The 16915-nt window shown below is 53.4% G+C and overlaps 6 protein-coding genes across 6 annotated transcripts; 3 read left to right on the top strand and 3 right to left on the bottom strand.

Annotated features, from left to right (window-relative positions):
* Positions 1-141: 141 nt before the first annotated feature.
* On the bottom strand, positions 142-1268 carry MGL_4050 (uncharacterized protein; the record flags this gene model as incomplete). The annotated part of the gene is made up of 2 exons (XM_001728831.1): positions 142-154; positions 247-1268. 2 exons carry the CDS (start codon positions 1266-1268, stop codon positions 142-144), a joined length of 1035 nt encoding a protein of 344 aa, XP_001728883.1.
* Positions 1269-1551: 283 nt separating this feature from the next.
* MGL_4049 (uncharacterized protein) lies at positions 1552-2196 on the top strand (the record flags this gene model as incomplete). The annotated part of the gene is made up of 1 exon (XM_001728830.1): positions 1552-2196. The coding sequence occupies one exon, from the start codon at positions 1552-1554 to the stop codon at positions 2194-2196; it is 645 nt and encodes a 214-aa protein (XP_001728882.1).
* Positions 2197-2366: 170 nt separating this feature from the next.
* Positions 2367-5064, bottom strand: MGL_4048 (uncharacterized protein; the record flags this gene model as incomplete). The annotated part of the gene is given in 2 exon segments (XM_001728829.1): positions 2367-2393; positions 2395-5064. Coding segments are annotated over 2 exon segments (2697 nt in total).
* Positions 5065-5463: 399 nt separating this feature from the next.
* MGL_4047 (uncharacterized protein) lies at positions 5464-11454 on the top strand (the record flags this gene model as incomplete). Its single annotated transcript, XM_001728828.1, has 1 exon — positions 5464-11454. The coding sequence occupies one exon, from the start codon at positions 5464-5466 to the stop codon at positions 11452-11454; it is 5991 nt and encodes a 1996-aa protein (XP_001728880.1).
* Positions 11455-11872: 418 nt separating this feature from the next.
* On the top strand, positions 11873-14101 carry MGL_4046 (uncharacterized protein; the record flags this gene model as incomplete). Its single annotated transcript, XM_001728827.1, has 1 exon — positions 11873-14101. The coding sequence occupies one exon, from the start codon at positions 11873-11875 to the stop codon at positions 14099-14101; it is 2229 nt and encodes a 742-aa protein (XP_001728879.1).
* Positions 14102-14340: 239 nt separating this feature from the next.
* On the bottom strand, positions 14341-16761 carry MGL_4045 (uncharacterized protein; the record flags this gene model as incomplete). Its single annotated transcript, XM_001728826.1, has 1 exon — positions 14341-16761. The coding sequence occupies one exon, from the start codon at positions 16759-16761 to the stop codon at positions 14341-14343; it is 2421 nt and encodes an 806-aa protein (XP_001728878.1).
* Positions 16762-16915: the final 154 nt, after the last annotated feature.

Genomic DNA, 16915 nt, shown 5'->3' with positions numbered 1-16915 from the left:
ATGTTGTATTTATGTTATATAGAATCATATACACGGTTTTGAATCGATTCCCACACTTCTGTGTCGGTGTAGACTTGATTTTCTTCACCGTCCGGCGGATGCATCCAGTAATTGAGTGCCATATGTGGGGCGACTCCAGAACTAGAGGAAGTAACTTCATGGAACCAGCTTGCAGGAAGGTAAAGCATCTGTCCAGGATTGAGTTCAACGACAATTGGCTTTGGACACCCTTGTAGAGGCACAAACATGTGTTCTTTTTCGGCACTAGAAGGAGCAATAGGTGGCTCAATGCCAAAGTGCTTGTGCAACACGCTGGTTGGGATGCGTGAGAAGCTTGGCGGTTCTTGTTCTTTGAACTCTAAATCAGCCAAGAGTTGTTCATCATCATCACAGACGTTAAGTTCACTACCCGCTTCAGAGACAGAATCCAATACACCGCCTTCATCATCGTCTTCCTGGTCATCATCAAGTGATTCGTCATTGTCATCGTCATCGTCCTCCTCGTAATTTGCTTTCAGCTCTTGCAAAGCCATCTTCGCCTCTGCGTAAGAATTATGCGCTTCATCATTCGTGGACCGACGCTTTTTCCTTTGACCCATTTGATGAGAACGGGACGCAAAGCGCCAGTGCGCAGCATCCAAGACATCTAATCCATCTGGTCGAATTCTTCCGGCTTCCTCATACACAAGCAAGCCGTTTTTGTGAATTTGTTCCACATGTCCGCGCAGATGCAAGTAAGGATACGCATCAGGAGGAAAGAGGACAAACCGCTTGTGTCCGGACAAGAGAATGTATAAATTATCGTGGAAATCATGATGAAGCCCGGACGATTTGGGCTCCATGCCACTGCCAACCCAGAAGTTGCATTGCTGCAATACCAAGTCCCCTAGAATGCGTGGACGCATTGGCAAATCGCTTTTTAACGTATGAGTCGGAGATGGAAGTATCGGGTCTAAAGAAGGCCATTCATTATCATCCGATTCACTGTCATCCCGGTTTTCCTCGTACTGCGTTGTCAGGTAATATCGACCAGCTTGTTTTGCATCTTGCACGAGATCAAGGAACTGTCCGAATTTCATAGTCTTCCTAGGCATTGAAGTACCAAAGCATTTGAACTCTGGGTGGATTGGCTCAACCTTGACACTTGCATCACCGGAAACGTCTCGTAAATAAGCCAGGTCAGTCCATCGTTCGCCGCGCCATTCCGGATCGTCAGGGAATCCGTCTAGTACGACCGGCTTCCGATTTTTGATATAATTTGTCCACATGTCTATTGCACTGATGCTGGAGGGCTCATGCGGTACGGATGTATCATCTGGCCCTGGCTTCCATCCGGTATATGTCGTTGGAGAGGTATTCGTCGACATGGCTTCCCGAGCGCTAGGCCGATGAGGATAATTGCTCCACCGTGGGACGAGATTGAGGGGAAGTGAGTCGGCTGAGCGGTGGTGCAAGGATTCACGTGATAGAGCCAAAAAGGCTCGACCGTGTTTCGGAGTCTGTACAAGGCGTAGCGCGTGTTCAGGCAAATTCAGCAAGCATCAACGCACAATGATGCGGGCCGAGGACCAGGGGGGTATGTCTGGAGATGGCGCGTCTTCGATTCTCTCTGCGCTGTCACCAAAGAATTTCATTGCGAAAGTGACGAACCTGAATCGGCGATTGCAGCACTACATTGACATTACTGCGCCCTTTACCCTCGAACGATGGGGTGTCACAGGAGCATTGCTGTTCCTGTTCATGTTGCGGGTCATCCTTATGCATGGCTGGTACATTGTGTGTTATGCTCTGTTTATTTATCTGTTGAATTTGTTTCTTGCTTTTCTCACGCCCACGTTTGATCCTGCATACGAATCAGACTTGCCCGCGCAGGACGTGGAAGAAGGTGAGCCAGGTCTCCCGACACCCTCGACGGGCATGGGCTCTGGTCTCATGAGTGATGTGTTTCATCCATCGCAGGAGAAAGATCAGGATGAGTTTCGTCCATTTATCCGGCGCCTACCGGAGTTCAAGTTCTGGATTAGCGCGACGCAAGCGATTCTAGTCTCGCTCGGCGCAACTATGTTCCGTATGTTTGATATTCCAGTGTTCTGGCCTATTTTGGTGCTCTACTTTATTACGCTCTTTGTGATAACCATGCGCCGTCAAATTGAGTACGTAAACTGGATACATCGACTAACAGCTCCAGACACATGATTCGGTACAAGTACTTGCCCTTCGACATGGGCCGCAAGGCTCGGTATGGGCGCGGCTAAGTCGACGTTGTACGAGGGTTTGACAATATATGTTGTGTGGATTGCATATCTTGGCGCACATACACCACGAGATAGGATGTAGCTCCGGTGGGACTGGGGTTAGCCAAGAAATTATAACGATGACGTACTCTCTCGACACTTCATTCCCTGTGATAGTAGAAACATTCGTATCATTGAATGAGATCCATTCATTCTTTGCAAAATCACGTTGGTTAACAAAGTAATGTCCGTGTGTAGCTTCACCTCGATGCATGCACACGCTCGCAAGTTGATATGGTACATGGCGTTCGTCTGCCCAAACACCTTGAAGCTCTGTTCGCAATGTGTCTGCTTGCATCCGTAGCTGATGCACTTCAGCACGCATATGAGACGCTTCTCTCATGAGCTCTTCAGGCGAATGCTCCTGCAACAATAAATGCAACTCATCGTCATCCAGCGTGGTATTTTGAAGCGAGTCGAGTGCATTGGCGGCACGCTCCAATCCAGTCAGATGTTCGTCTTCGAGCAGCTGGATGCGATCTGTGCATTTCGTCTTTTCACGTCGTAGTTCCTGAGAGCGGGTGTGAAGCAATGTGAGTGTGGGCCGACGCTCGGACTTTGATAAAGACAAGTCCATGTATCGATCAAGAAATATAGTGTCGGGAAGATCTAGTGCAGCTTGGTTCTTCACGATCCTTTGTGCTGTGCGGTCATACTGCACTCGTTGTACATGTATTTGCAAGAGTATTGGAGCTTCTTGGAGTGTGATCTCTCGCCGAACTTTCGCATCGTTGCCTAAAAATACAAACTCTTCATTGAAAAATGTGTCAAGAGCATCATACACATCTCGTGTCCCCGGTAAAATTGTAACTGGAATGCTCGTGAATGTCTGCTTAGTGCCATCCGTACCGCTGCTATCCTTTGGCGCAGGGTCAAGTTTTTGAAGTGAAGCACCTGAAAACAGCCGACGTACAGGAGCTTGCGTTGCTTCAGATGCACATGCAGTGTCGAGCAATGAGACGATATTATCAAGACACTCACATACGTCTTGTTGTGTTGTGACTTGTCTCATGAGCTCATCTTTGGTGCAATCGTACGCTTGTTCCCACACTAGTGGAACGAGGGCCAAATATGCAAGCTCTTTACTCGGGAATAATGCGGGCTCGTTCGATGATGCCATAGTCGAGAACAACGCGTCTAATAGCTGCGCAAATGTAAGAGCGCGTTCCTGCTGCGCACTAGCGATATTTCGACTTGCGGACTCGCAAGCCATTCTTACTGCTTCGCGAACAGGACGGATCCAGTCCAAATACTGGAGCAAAGAGTTCAGATAGCACGTGTTTCCAATATTATACAGGCCGCGCGGTAGACTAACTGGCGATCCAGACTCTTGTTCACCCCGCAAGAAACGATGCAAGTAATCGCTTTGGCGAGCATCTGCAATCGCTTCAAGTGCCATGCGCAGCAGCTCTGCGCGTGATTTTGCCTCATTTACATAAACCTCGTATCCCATCAAGACGAGTCCATCATCAATATCGGGGCTAGTCTGAAGTAGCTCATATGCATCTTGCGGATCTTGGACTGGGTTTGCGCGCTCTCGTTCGTCAAGTTCAGGCGCAGGTGAATGATATCGAGCAAGGACGCGTAGCGCACGGCGTGCACTACGCAGTTCCTCGTCAGTGCCATGCAAAAGTGCCTCATGAACAGCGCGGTTATAGGCTCTCAAGGCTTCATCGGGTGCCATAGGTGGTGGCGGTGGCATTTCATCCCAAAGAGAAACACATCCAGGCGCAACAACAGGTGTCGGAATTCCCAGTCGTTCGTAGCTTGCACGCACATCTTTGTACGTGCACATGCCTTGGCTTTGCTCCATCACCATAAGTGTGGTGATTGGCTCACCCAAATGCCGGACGTCTTCCACGTATTCGAGCGCGAGAAACAGCTCTTGGTGTCGACTAGGAAAACACGAGCTATTAAGTCGATACATGTCACATATACGTTTGGCTGATTCCTCAGTTGAAACACCAAGACGTGCACTAGCAAAATGAATCCGTTCATCAGGTCTAGCCACGTTAGAAGGAACGAGAGGCGATATGAAAGGCTGGATCTGCCAAGTCATACCCTCAGGAGCTGCGGGCGTGCCATTTAGATGAGCACACCATGTCGCAAGTTCCACATATACTGGCCAACAAGAGGCTGTATCGCTAGGTGGATGCAAGGCTGAGCGATGCATGTCCTCATCTAATGGCGCCAGATGCCATCCTAGGTGATCCATGATGGCCTTGAGAGAGGGATCCCAACCTAATGATTGTGCAAAGGTCTTGGAGTCTAAGGGGACAGGCCGCTTCTCTCCGTGGAGTGCATTACCCAGGATTCGCACAAGTAAACTCAGAGCACGCGCCAATTCTGAATCGGGCGTGTGACCAGGAGCAGGCGCTCGCTCCCGAGATGTTTTGAATGCTGTCCACAGCTCCATGGGCAGAGCAGCATCATATTCTCGTGTCTTCCATACCACACGATCAGCAAGGTCCTTAATGTTTTTGTGCAACAGCCATGGATCGCGCCATTCCGTATACCAGATAGGGCCTTGGTCGATAATATCTGTTGCCATGTCGGACCAGCAAGCGGGGGTATGAAGCGGGTCTTCACTGCGTTTGCATGCAATCCACTTCATACGGTCTGGACAGAATGTCGCATCTGGATCCGGTAAAACACTCTGCAGCTCTGTCGCGCCCTTGAGAAGAGGAGTGTATGTCAACTCGCAGCACATGAGCCCACTTTGCGCTAGAGCAGCGGGCGTCCGAACACAATCCTGCGATCGACCAGACATGATCTTTATCTGGACTGTGCAGCAGCGAGCAAGCAATAACACGTGCGGTTCAATCGATCGATCACTGCAATACGGAAGCTGGCCGACGAGCAAGAACCGGGCTACCGATCAGCTTTTTCAGATAACACACGCCGATCGATCAACGCCACCGCTCTCACACTCTCACACTCCACCACGGTTTGGCGTTGGGTGGCGCGTTCTTGGTGCGCACGAGAGAGAACTGGGGATTTGTCGCCAATCCAACATTGATTAGTCAGTTTCACGTTGACACACCTCCGCAGGTCAGCATTGACACGAGTCTGGAGTGTCGCAGCTTCCTCGGCGAACCCCAGAGCGAATCTGCAGCAGTGTTGGCCTTGTAGCGAAGAGCCCAGGGACTTCTTCGCTTGCACTTCATCGATGGCAGCGGACTCGCCCTCGTCTCCGTCAAAGTCGCAGTCGGCAACACTACCAGCATCATCAGCACCTTCAGAACACACGCAGCATGCATCTTCGCTGTCAGATGTAAAAGGACATCTGCCGCTTCTTCCAGATGAAAAGGAATGGGAAGAAGCTGTGCGTCAAGACCGCACTGACCTGTTCCTTCTTTCTTGGCTTGTGCGAATCGACAGCTTGCTTCTGGAGGGGGAAGTTCGTGGAAGTGGCGCACTTGTGGAGCGATGTCTTTGCATTTGCGGCTCTCAAAGAAGCGGCCAGCCCTCGATCAGCAGCGCGTGGAACCAGTTACAGCCTGGAAGAAGTGTCCGATGTCTTGTTGCACGGTGCCTTGTATGTTTGTATCGTCATAGTGAGGCGGAGAAGCCACCACTTTTCGAGGTCATGGGTGCTCTACGAGATGTATATGCTGCTGATATCCCCACCAATGCACACCTGGCTGCTATGCATGTCGCTCGCGAGCTTATCATGTCGCATCCCCATGGTGTAGGATCTCAGTTTTCGGCTGTACCAATTTGTCTGCGGATTATCCGGACGTCGTCTCATACGGTGCTTGTGCGCTATTATGCGCTGCGACTGCTCGAGTCGATCTTAGCGCATGACAAGCTCCCTGCATCGATGCTGAAGGATGCTCTAAAGACTCTCAAGCAAGCACTTCACGACAAGGCAGGCCCTGTTGTGCGTGCGAGTGCTGTTTGTCTTGAGTTGGTTTTCCGCGATGCTACTAGATCAGATATTGAGACGCAGCTCGCATCCATTGTGAAAGTCCTGGCCAGTGCTGACCGGCAAACTCGTACAGCCCTTGCACGTTTGGCTGCTACGTTGCTCATTCAAACAGAGACGATGGCACCTGCTGACGAAGGAAAGGATCCCGTCGTTGTTCCTCTGTACACAGCCGAACAGCAAATGAACCTGTTACATGTGCATCTGAGCCGCGCAGGATCGTGGAAGGCACGCGTTGGTGTGCTGCAAATGTATGATGCCTTGCTTGCCCTCCACGGGAGTGCGTGGCTCGAGCAGCATTTGCAGGAAGTTTTCATGCACCTTGTTCGTGATATTGCCACAAACATGCCTATACCTGCGCATGAGAGCCCATACCTGTGCCGGGCAGTTCATCGTGTGCTGGATGTGCATCTCCGCTCACTCCCTGAGCCCGCACAGGAGCGCGCAGCTGCTTACATGGGCTCGAACATACTCGGCATGTGGCCGCCTGCGACACCTGCCCATGAAGCACCTAGTGAAGCAATGCTGACACTTACGCTCGATGCAACAGCGCTGCTTGTTGCACAGCTTGGCGAGCTGTCGCCCACTCTCCATGAGGCATTATACGAGTCACACATGCGTTTGTTGGCACACCCGATTCTAGCCGTGCAGATTCGTGCAGCGTGGTGGCTTAGTATTGCCTGTGATGTACAACCTCTTCTTCTGGCTCCGACGTATGCAGAACTGCTTACCTTCATGCGTCGAGACATGGCAGCTCTGAGTACGCCGCAGCATGATCAAGGCGTGTCACTTCGTGCTCGACTTGTGGGCCACAGCTTTGCCTTAGCCGCACTGGCACGCATCTCGGCTAAGCACCCTCTGTACATGCGCAATGACGATGTGGAAGATGTATTCACGCTAGCTACGGACCTGTTGACGCGCAGTGGCGAGCAGAACGCGCTGCCCAATGCCTCAGCTGCGGTGGGATCTGCCTGGATGCTCGTCGGCTCTCTCATGGCGCTCGGCACAGAGTTTGTGCGTGCCCACTTGCCAACACTTATGAATGCATGGCGTCAAGCCCTCGCTGAGCGCTCGTATGCAGAGTTAGATGACGCTGCGTGGCAGTACCTGCTCACAGTGCGACATGGCGCCCTTAGCAGCATGCATGTGTTCTTTCTGCACGGCGGTCATGAGCTCCTCACACAAGAGACAGCCCGTCGTCTTGTGGTGATGCAAAGCCATGCGTTAGCATTCCTCGACGCTTGGGAGCGCCGGGCCATGTTTGCATCCCATGCGCCAGCGGCCCTGCCGATCCTTTCGCGGGTGCATGCGCCCCTTTTGCGCGTGCGGATTCTTCGCTGTTGCACGCACTTGGCACAGACATCAGCGCTCGAGACGCTTGCTCCGCACCTCATGAGTATGTCGGTCGAGCTGCTTGCACGTGCTGAGCGCTGGCATACAGGTAGCGCGACGCAAACGGCTATTAGCACCAGCACAGGGGCATCGCAGTCGCCTTGGACTGTTCACGATGGTGTAGCGTATGGTATGACGAGTCTGCTTCGCCAGGACGTAGGGGCTGCGCTTGACGCCTGGACCCCGGCCTTTTCCACAGCGCCATTCCAGCCCACGCCCGTCGCCGACTCCGACACGTATGGCCTAGATCTCGAGCTGGAGCTTGATGCCCAGACTCCTGTGCTTGGGGCGTTGGAGCACGATGCAACGGCTCTGTATGCGCTCGCAGCTACGAGTGTGGATCCGTACCGCATCTTGCCGGGAGCGCCACAACCTATGCCGCCTGGCACGGCCGAAATCGATGCGGCAGCCGAGCTGTTTGCCGCGCTCTTTGCCTTCCAGCCACGCGACCTGCAGATCGGCACGTCCGAGTTCCTGTTGGCGGCGCAAAGACGCCCAGCTTTGGACAAGCAGCCAGGTCGTCGTATTGCTGTGCTAGTCAACAGTGTTGTGGCTCTTCTAGGCGCTGTTCGCACCGCAGCACATCATCCTCACCGCGCATCTGGCTTTGCTAATGAGCGTGTGAATGCGGCGATCAAAGGCGTGGCGCAAAGGGCTTTGCAAGAGGGTCACGTCATGCTGCGCCGCGCAGCGGCTGAATTGTATGGCTATTTGGCTTCCCTCGCTGGCTCCGGCTCTTTGTCTATGCAAATGCAGTTCTTGATTGACCAGATTGTCGACACGCGCCATGCCGATGGACGCGCTGCATGTGCGCTTGCATTGGGCCAGATCTACACTTGTGTCGGCGGACTGCGTGCATCGCCCCTGACGAAGACGATTAACAGCCTCACGCTCTCGCTAGCGACTGACCCGCATCCGGCCGTGCACGCCTGTGCACTTGATGCACTTGCACAAGTCATTGAGGCGGCTGGCGTCGCTTATGAGCCATATGTGCGGAGCACACTCGGCCTCATGACACGTCTTTTGTCATTGCCGACGCACGAACCTGAGGGCGGCAGTCCAGGTAGCAGTAACCTGCGCGTCGATTGGCCGGCGTACCCTGGCATTGCACGCGTCGTAAGCGCCTTGGTGGGTGTGTTGGGTCCCGATCTGCAGGAAGCAGTCTCGACTCGTGGTGTCGTATATGCCTTGCTTCTGCATCTTGTACAGGACGGCGGCGACGCTGCTGCGAAGGAGGCGCTTCTTGGTTTGCAGCGCCTCGGCCTCGTAGTCCCAGTTTTGCTCGAGACACGCGTATCTGCCAACTTGCTGCGCCATGCCCTGTCGCGCCCCATCCTCGCTCCGTCTGCCGCGAGTCTCTACTGCCAAATGGCGCAGCGTGGCTCGCAATGGCTTGCTCGGTACGGCGGCCCATCGCTTCTGGCGAGTCTGCTGCAACAACTTGATCGGCATCCAACCCTAAGCGGCGTCCGCACACTGGTCCTTTCGTGGCTCAAGGACACGGCACCTGCTCGTCCATGCACATGGATGGATCTGTGTTGCACGGCGCTTTTGACGCCCGAGGCGCTCAGCTTCAAACACGTCAATGTCTCTGGAAGCGACACCGACGAGACGGCGACGGCTTTAGCGCCAAAGGACGACACCCCACTTCTTTCAATTCGCTGGCGCACACAGCTCTTTGTGCTGCAGTGTATGGACGAGGTATTTGCGTCCGTCCAGCGCGCCCCCGAACATGTGGGCAGCCACAGTGACGCGCGGGATCGGCGCGTCCTGAGCAGCCGAGTCAGTGAGATTCTTCGCGCCGCTTGCAGTGCCAGCACGGCGACGCATCGAGCTGTGCGCTGGCAGGGTCTCCAAGTGCTTCGCGATGTGCTGGAGTCGTTCGCAGACACGCGCGATCCTGACTTTTCAGAGGCCCGTTTGCTCGAGCAGTTCCAGGCTCAGCTGGCCGCTGCGTTGACCCCGGCTTTCGGAGCTGACAGTACACCTGATGTACTTGCAGCTGCTATTTCCGTCTGCTCCGTCTACATCATCGCAGGCGTCGACGCATCTCCCACAAACCGAATCCTCCGTTTGCTGGGCTCGGCGCTCGAGCAGACACAGTCGTCCGAGATGTCCCGTCTCGGCGAACTGCCCTTGACGCCCAACGCTGCCGCATACCTCAACATAGCCGTACTCACCGCCTGGGCCCGTCTCGCCATCGCACAGCGGCCCGCGATCACCAACCTGCTCTCTCCGCATGTGCACACGCTGGCTCGTGCTTGGGTACACGTCCTTACGGCGTATGCAGTCTTGCGCGCCGATCGCGGCTCGTCCGTTGCAAGTGCTTGGCACATCATGCCTCGCATGCGGCCCGAAAGTGCTCTGGCACCCCTTGTTCAAACGCACATGCTCTTGTACTTTGCACAAGCATACCCCACCTTGCTGCACGCATTGACACTTGTGTTTGAAACGAACCCTGACGTCGTTCGTGCCACCCTTGCGCACGACCTGGGCGATGCGAGTCGTGCGTTCTTGGCTTTGTATGGCCTTGCGCTTGAGACCCTGTGTGACGAGCTGGATCGTCTCCCGCAAACGGAGCAAAGCATGCTGGGCGTCGTGCTTAGCTCGTTGCATGTGCTGGTGGATGCCAAGTACAGCGGGCATTTCCTTCTTGAAGATGCACAGTTTGATGAGCTTGTGTGTGTGTTCCAGCGTGCATTGCTCAGCGAGGACGCATCCATTCAGCGCGGCGTACTGCGTGTGATTGCTACGCTCGTGCGCTCAATGCGTGAGCGGCTACTTGAGCAGGAAGACGGCATGATTCACGACGAGCGTATGCCCACGACGAAATTGGGGCGACTCTGGCGGCTTTTGATGCACTTCATCCACGAGCTACCACACCAACGAACGCCACGCGCTGAACGAGCTGTGCTTCTCCATGCTTGTTGGCAGACCCTCTTGGATATGGTGGAAGTTTGTGGTGCATCGCTCCAGTTGGAGCTGGTCGCTGTATCGCTTCATATATTGGTGGCTTTCGCGCGCCGTGAAGACGAGGCGGCCTCGCTGCTCACCTCTGCCCTGCCTGTGTTGCGCGACCTGTGCAAACGCGCGTGTCAATCCGCCTCGGCCAACCCACCACTTGTGCATCGCATCATGCAAGGATTCATGAGCGCCATGATCGATATGAGCGATGCGCTCAGGGCACGTGCCGGCGATATCGTGACGCGCCGCAGTGGAAATGCCCTCGTTAGTACAAGTCTCGTTTTGACGTGCCTTGATGCCCGCGTGTCGATTAGCAGTGAGGTCATCGAGCGGCTCTCTTTCTTGTTGGCACAGAAACTAGATGCCAACGATGACGCTCCGGTCGTCTTGCAATGCATTCGGTCCATGGTGCATGCCGAGCCCTCGTGCCATTCGCAGCGCCTATGCATCGGTTGGTGCCTCCCATCGCTCGTCGCCTATACGCTCCGGCACTTGTCCGAGCCGGCGATGGACATCCTGCTGGATCTTGTATGTGTCATGCCCGACGACGTGGCGCTTCGGCTAGCTGTTCCTGTGGCTGTACAATTCGTGCAGTCTTCAAGCCCAGGCAGATCGCAAGCATCGGACACCGTGCTGGTGGCGTCTTCCAACAAGGTCGTGAACCGTCTCATGGAGCTTGCGCAGACTCATGCCCAAGCTTTCCGACTAGCCACGCAGGCGCTTGACGAGGATGCACGCACTTGCTTGCACGACTCCTTGCGCGCCGCTGTGGGCATCACCGACGCACAAAAGCGCCCGAAGCCGGGAAGCAGCTCAAGTGCCACTTCTGAATCCGGTAACAGCATATCTCTTCGAACGTTCGGCGGGTCTTCGTAATATGGAGAGCTCTCTTCCCTCCTCCCATCTCGTCGTGTGCATACATGCACATGGACAAGAGACGGATATCCACCCACAAAAGGCGCGTGTGCAGCGCGCTGGAAGCCCCTCTCCTGGGCGGCAGGGTTCAGAAAGAACACTGTGCCACAAAATTTGACGCATGTAGGGCCAATCAATGTTGCCGCTCATATGAAATCATAGCAGCAAAACACACTCTCCACATTGTTGACCTCTCACACCCCACGCCGTTCAGAGTCGCACCTGTACACCAAAGACTCGGCTCATTGAGACCCCTCTCTCTGGCACTCATCCATTTTCACCCAAGCTAGATTCAAGTCAGCGGCCACGATCGACGACGCAGCTACCACTTGCAGTGGAAACACTTTTCTTTCACATCATGTCGGAAGTGGAAGACACGATGACGCCTGCCTCAGTATCGCCCTTACCCCCGTGCAAAGCTAGAGCAGCCCCACACCGGGGCATTCTTCGTGCCTGTGCACCCTTGGTCAGTGATTCTCTATGGGCTGGTCCAGAGTGGCTCTACCATGTCAATGCACGCCTAGCTCAAAATAATGTATCTGTCAAAGTACCAGTGCCTGAGGGCAATCTTTTCGGCAACGTGCTCCGACGATGGAGTAAGAAGCAGCCAGATGTTCCGTTTGAGTCCGGCGACATCTTGAGCGATGCATTGCGGCGCGTTCATTTTCGCACAGAAGATTTGGCGCATACATATCCCATCTCACGAACACTGGCGCCCGGTGAAGAGGCGGCTACACGCGAGCGAATCGAGTCCGAGGCACAAGCGCGTCTAGAGCGACTGTGTGGACGGCCTTGGACTCCTCGAGAACTGCAAAGTTTGTACAGGGTTTGCTGCCGAGCACGAGAAGATGTACCTCACTCGGAAATTCTCGCTGTGCTGGAGCAAGCCTCATCATGGCCACAGGCGCGAGTGCGTGCACTCGATTTTCGCGACATACCTCTGGCACGTATCGCCGTGCCTCTCGCAGATTTGTTGTGTGCACCCACTGGCGTCCAAGCGCTTCTGCTCGAACGATGTGGTCTTGACTCTGATGCCATGCGTGCCGTCGCATCAGCTGTGTTCCTCGGGCAAAGTGTACACTCGCTCATTGTAGCTGACAATCCAAATATTCAGGCTCAAGGTTGGCGCTCAGTCAGTGCACTCATCGACGACAACCGCGTTCTTCGGCACTTGGATGTATCGCATAACAACTTCTCTAGGTCGTCGCTGCGTGTGCTGCTTACGCCACTGGCCCATCGTCGCTCTTTCTTGCACAGTTTGCGACTCGACGGATGTGCGTTGCGTCTTGTCCATCTTGAACTCGTTGCAGAGGCCGTGCGAGCCTCTTCTCTAAAGCATATTTCTCTACGACAAAACGCCATCTCATCCGTCGGCTCACAAGCTCTAGCACACATGCTGTGTGACTGGGACCCGACCGCTTTGCCTGCAATGGAGGAGATGGAACAGGTCGGCCTCGTGGCAGTATCGACGCCCGAGGACTTGTACGGCAATGAATCACAGAACCACGTTGTATCATCTTTACTTCACGGCACAGACGCCCCAGGCGCTGTTGAACGAGCCGAACTTCGTCAGACTATTGCCGCGCGCGCACAGGCATTCCAGCATGCCCTTTCCGAGATACCTTGCTTTGGCCATTTACTGACGCTGGACTTGAAATCCAACGGACTCAATGATAATGATATGTCTGGTGTTGCTACCTCTTTGCGACGCAACCGAACATTGCGCGTCTTGTCATTGGCAGACAACGCCATCACACATCATGGGCTTGCTCTTCTTGCAGAAGCTTTACGCTATAATACCAACTTGGAAACACTCGACGTAAGCGCCAATGCGTGCTGTGGGCCCGATCTGACCGGGGTATTGCGCCTTCGTGTAGCTTTGGCCATTCACCCACACTTGAAGCGAGTAAACCTCTCCGGTACACACCTTGCTGCTGAGGGCGCACTTGCTCTTGCCGAGTGTCTCCCGGATGCGGAGAACATTGTCCACCTGGATCTTACAAAGAACCCCCTCGGACTCGTCGGCATGCTTGGTCTAGCTGCCGGCGCGCGCCGAAACACCTCCGTCCGATGTATTGATGTTTCCTTAGAGGATACCCCCGAGTTTATTCAGGCCGCACGCGAAGTATACCTGCGGTGCGCGACAAATGCACAAGCAGCACAGGACCAGGTTCCTCCGGGTGTCAAGATTCAACGCCCGCTTGACAAGTCGGAACTTGCCTGGGCTTTGCATCAGAACGAACAAGGGGGTGCAGCTGATTCAAGTCAGCCAGCGAGCGAGACGGAGCCTTCCGAATACTCTGAATCGCCCGATTCCAAAGACGGAGATGAAGAAGACGAAGAGGAGCATGTTACAGACCTGGGTCAAAGCGAGGTGGAAGGTGTTCAAAAGCTAGATGGTTGCATCAAGCAAGAGGTTGGCGATCATGGCGCTAAGGACAATGAGTGTGACGGGTGTCGCGGACAAGATGTCACACTCAGCATAAGACCGCTGAATACGCTACAACAGGAAAACAACATGGCAACGAAGATGAGGCTGTCCTCATGCCTGATGTATCAACTACTGTTGCACCATCAGCGCCAGATGATCGCGCTCAAACTCTCTTGACCGAGGAAGGAGCCGTATTTCGTGCAGCAAAGGAGCTTATGGACGAAAGCGCCCAACCTGATGACCAACCAAGTGAAGAGCTTCGTGCTGAGCTACTGGAGGCTGCCAAGAATACATAAGCTAAGCTAAAAAAAAATGTACATATGATCTAAGGAGATATATGATCAGGAATTCAAAATGGCCATGAGAAAAAAAAATACAATGCATTAGCTGACGTCATAGACCTCAGTCTACAAAGTTCACTCCCTTTGCTGTTGAGCAGCATTTACACGTGCCCAAAAAGCCTCGAGAAACAACTTTTGTGCTGCAGGATCATCTTCGGGCCATTTGTCAAGACTCACGCGATGTAAGACGTTGACATGCTCCCATTGTGAGATCAACTGGTTCTTTTGCATAGAAGTAAGTGTGCCTGAAGGTCGATCAAAAGTAGGAAATGCGCGATGGAATTTGGGGAATGAGACCGGGACATCCCCTGGACGAGCCCAGCGACCTTTCTTCGGCGCAAGAAAGGGATGCGCTTCCGTTGTAAACACAAAGTCATCCAACGACACCAAATCCGGCGGTGAAAACAGCAAGTAGTAGTATTTGAAGGTCTCAGCAAACACGAAGCTTTCCATGCTGTCGTCGTAAAGGACCGGCACTTGGTTCACATCACGGATTGTACTCACGCCCGAACGAACAAGACAATGCGTCATCCACGACGCAAACATCTGCCAACCACGCTCCTGCCATACTGGATCACCGGTCGTCCGCCACATGTACAGAACGCTCTCAATGACTTCCGGCCGATTTCGGTAATCTTCAGAGACGATGCGGCGCACTCCAACGAATGGATCACCCACGGGAGAATCACGGTGTCGTGTGCCATCCGCTGCCGATGTTATGTGATAACGGTCTTTGTCAAAAGGACGGAAAAACTCCATATTCTCAGGACCCAGACCTGTGAGTGAGCTGTTGTAGCTCCAGTAGCATGACTCGGTCGTCAGACGAGCTATGTTCAAATAGTGCCGACGGTTTGGCACAACGCGTGATCCAAGTGCCATCATGCCACCACTAAAGCATGCTAGATGCTCGAGTCGTGCCCAGCTTCGCCCTCGTGCATATGTGTCGGCAACAACCACAAGCGACGGTGCATTTGGAACGACAGTGACATTCTTCCATAGGTGCTTCTCAGCTGAATCCATTGCCTCAGTAAACATGCGCGAATACTGATCCACAACCCCGCCTAGAAGTTGATGCTCTTTTACAAGATACTCGTAATATGAGTCGATTCCTCCACCAAACGAGTATTTTCCCGACAAGATCGACTCTTCTGGATACAGCGACTGAGGAAGCAACGTGCCTATCAGACTCATCTTTGTCATGTTCGAATCAAGGAAATCCGTGACCCGCTGGACACGGTCAAAGTACGTTCGGTTGCCCGTTACCTGCCAAAGACGTGTATATTCCATCAACATACTCGTTGCCTCAGCAAGCACCATAGATTCGTGATAGCCACGAGGTTTGCTTGGTGTATACTCAGTCTTGTCATCCACACGCATGCGTCCAACAGGAAGTCCTGATAAAGTATCAAAGGCTGGCAAAATGATCTGTGCAAGTTCTTCGGCACGATCACGCATGAGCTCGTCACCAGACAAGTCGTAGGCAGAGAGCAGGCCACCCAAATATCGAATAGCCGTTTCAAACACGGGAATACGCCCATCCGCCGAAGCATATGCACTTCGCTGGCCACCCACGTAATGAAAGTCTACATCATAGACATGCTCACGGGCCAACAAGTATTCATCGTGCAGACCCATGACCAGGAGCGTATCCAAGGCATCAATAATGGTGGCACCCCATCCATTAAAATTGTTATTCGGCTTTTCAGAGACAGGCGAAACTTCGTCCGCGCCCCATGCATAGTTTTTGTATCCTTGCCAGGCACGAATAAACGCATTCTTCACCAACTTGCGTCGACGCTCAAGTACACGGTCACGCGCTGTGTCATGTTTTTTTCCTGAAAAACGAGACGGATCCTCAAATTTGAATTGTATATGCTCAGAAGGATTGGGGTGCAATATGCCGGTGTCTTGAAGGGGTGATTTCCATTCATTGTGGGGAGGCGGCCGCCAGTCATGTTCCCTCGGCTGCAAGTTGGGACGCATTGCATCTTCCATGGATGTCTTTGATCCATTTACAGCACGCGTCCATGGATGGTGCTTCCAGGCCTCTTCTGGCACGGTAGTGGCGTTAGTGAATGCATGTGGTGCTGTAAGATTGGGCGGTGAATTAAGCAATGCCATGATATCGAGTGGAATCTCGCCCCGATGCGGATCATATCGAGTGTAAATCATATCGAGTGAGGGCCAGTACAACTTTGAATCTAGTTGGGCGGGAAAAGCACTAGTTGTCAGTGCTGCAGCAGACGTGGAGTCAATCGGCACGGTGTCATTAACAACAGGAGCTTCATACTTGCTTTTCGTATAACCTTGCATGAGACCCTTTCCATCTGTTTCAATAATGTGGTATAGAACAAAGACAGTCCCACGCGCGATGACCAGGACCATGATCATGTAGATCGCGAAAATTATACGAGGCTGTCGCATCCAATACACCTTGATTCGTTCATACGTATCCCTCAAGGGAGACGGTGCGTAGAGCACCTGTCCCTGTTGCATCCTTCTGAGGTTTAACTGACAGAAAGGGGGGACTGATGCGAATAAAAACGTTCAGACGGTTCTCAAAATGGAACTGTTTGGTCGACACTGCAGGAAGAGACGGGCGATCGTGTAAGGACAGTATGTCTCGTACTGCTACACAACGATTGGATTC

The sequence above is a fragment of the Malassezia globosa genome (genome assembly GCF_000181695.2).
Source record: "Malassezia globosa CBS 7966 chromosome Unknown mgl_sf_13.1, whole genome shotgun sequence".
Lineage (NCBI taxonomy): Eukaryota > Fungi > Basidiomycota > Malasseziomycetes > Malasseziales > Malasseziaceae > Malassezia > Malassezia globosa.
The sequence above is the reverse complement of the archived record's forward strand: the minus strand, read 5'-3'. Positions and strand labels throughout refer to the sequence as shown.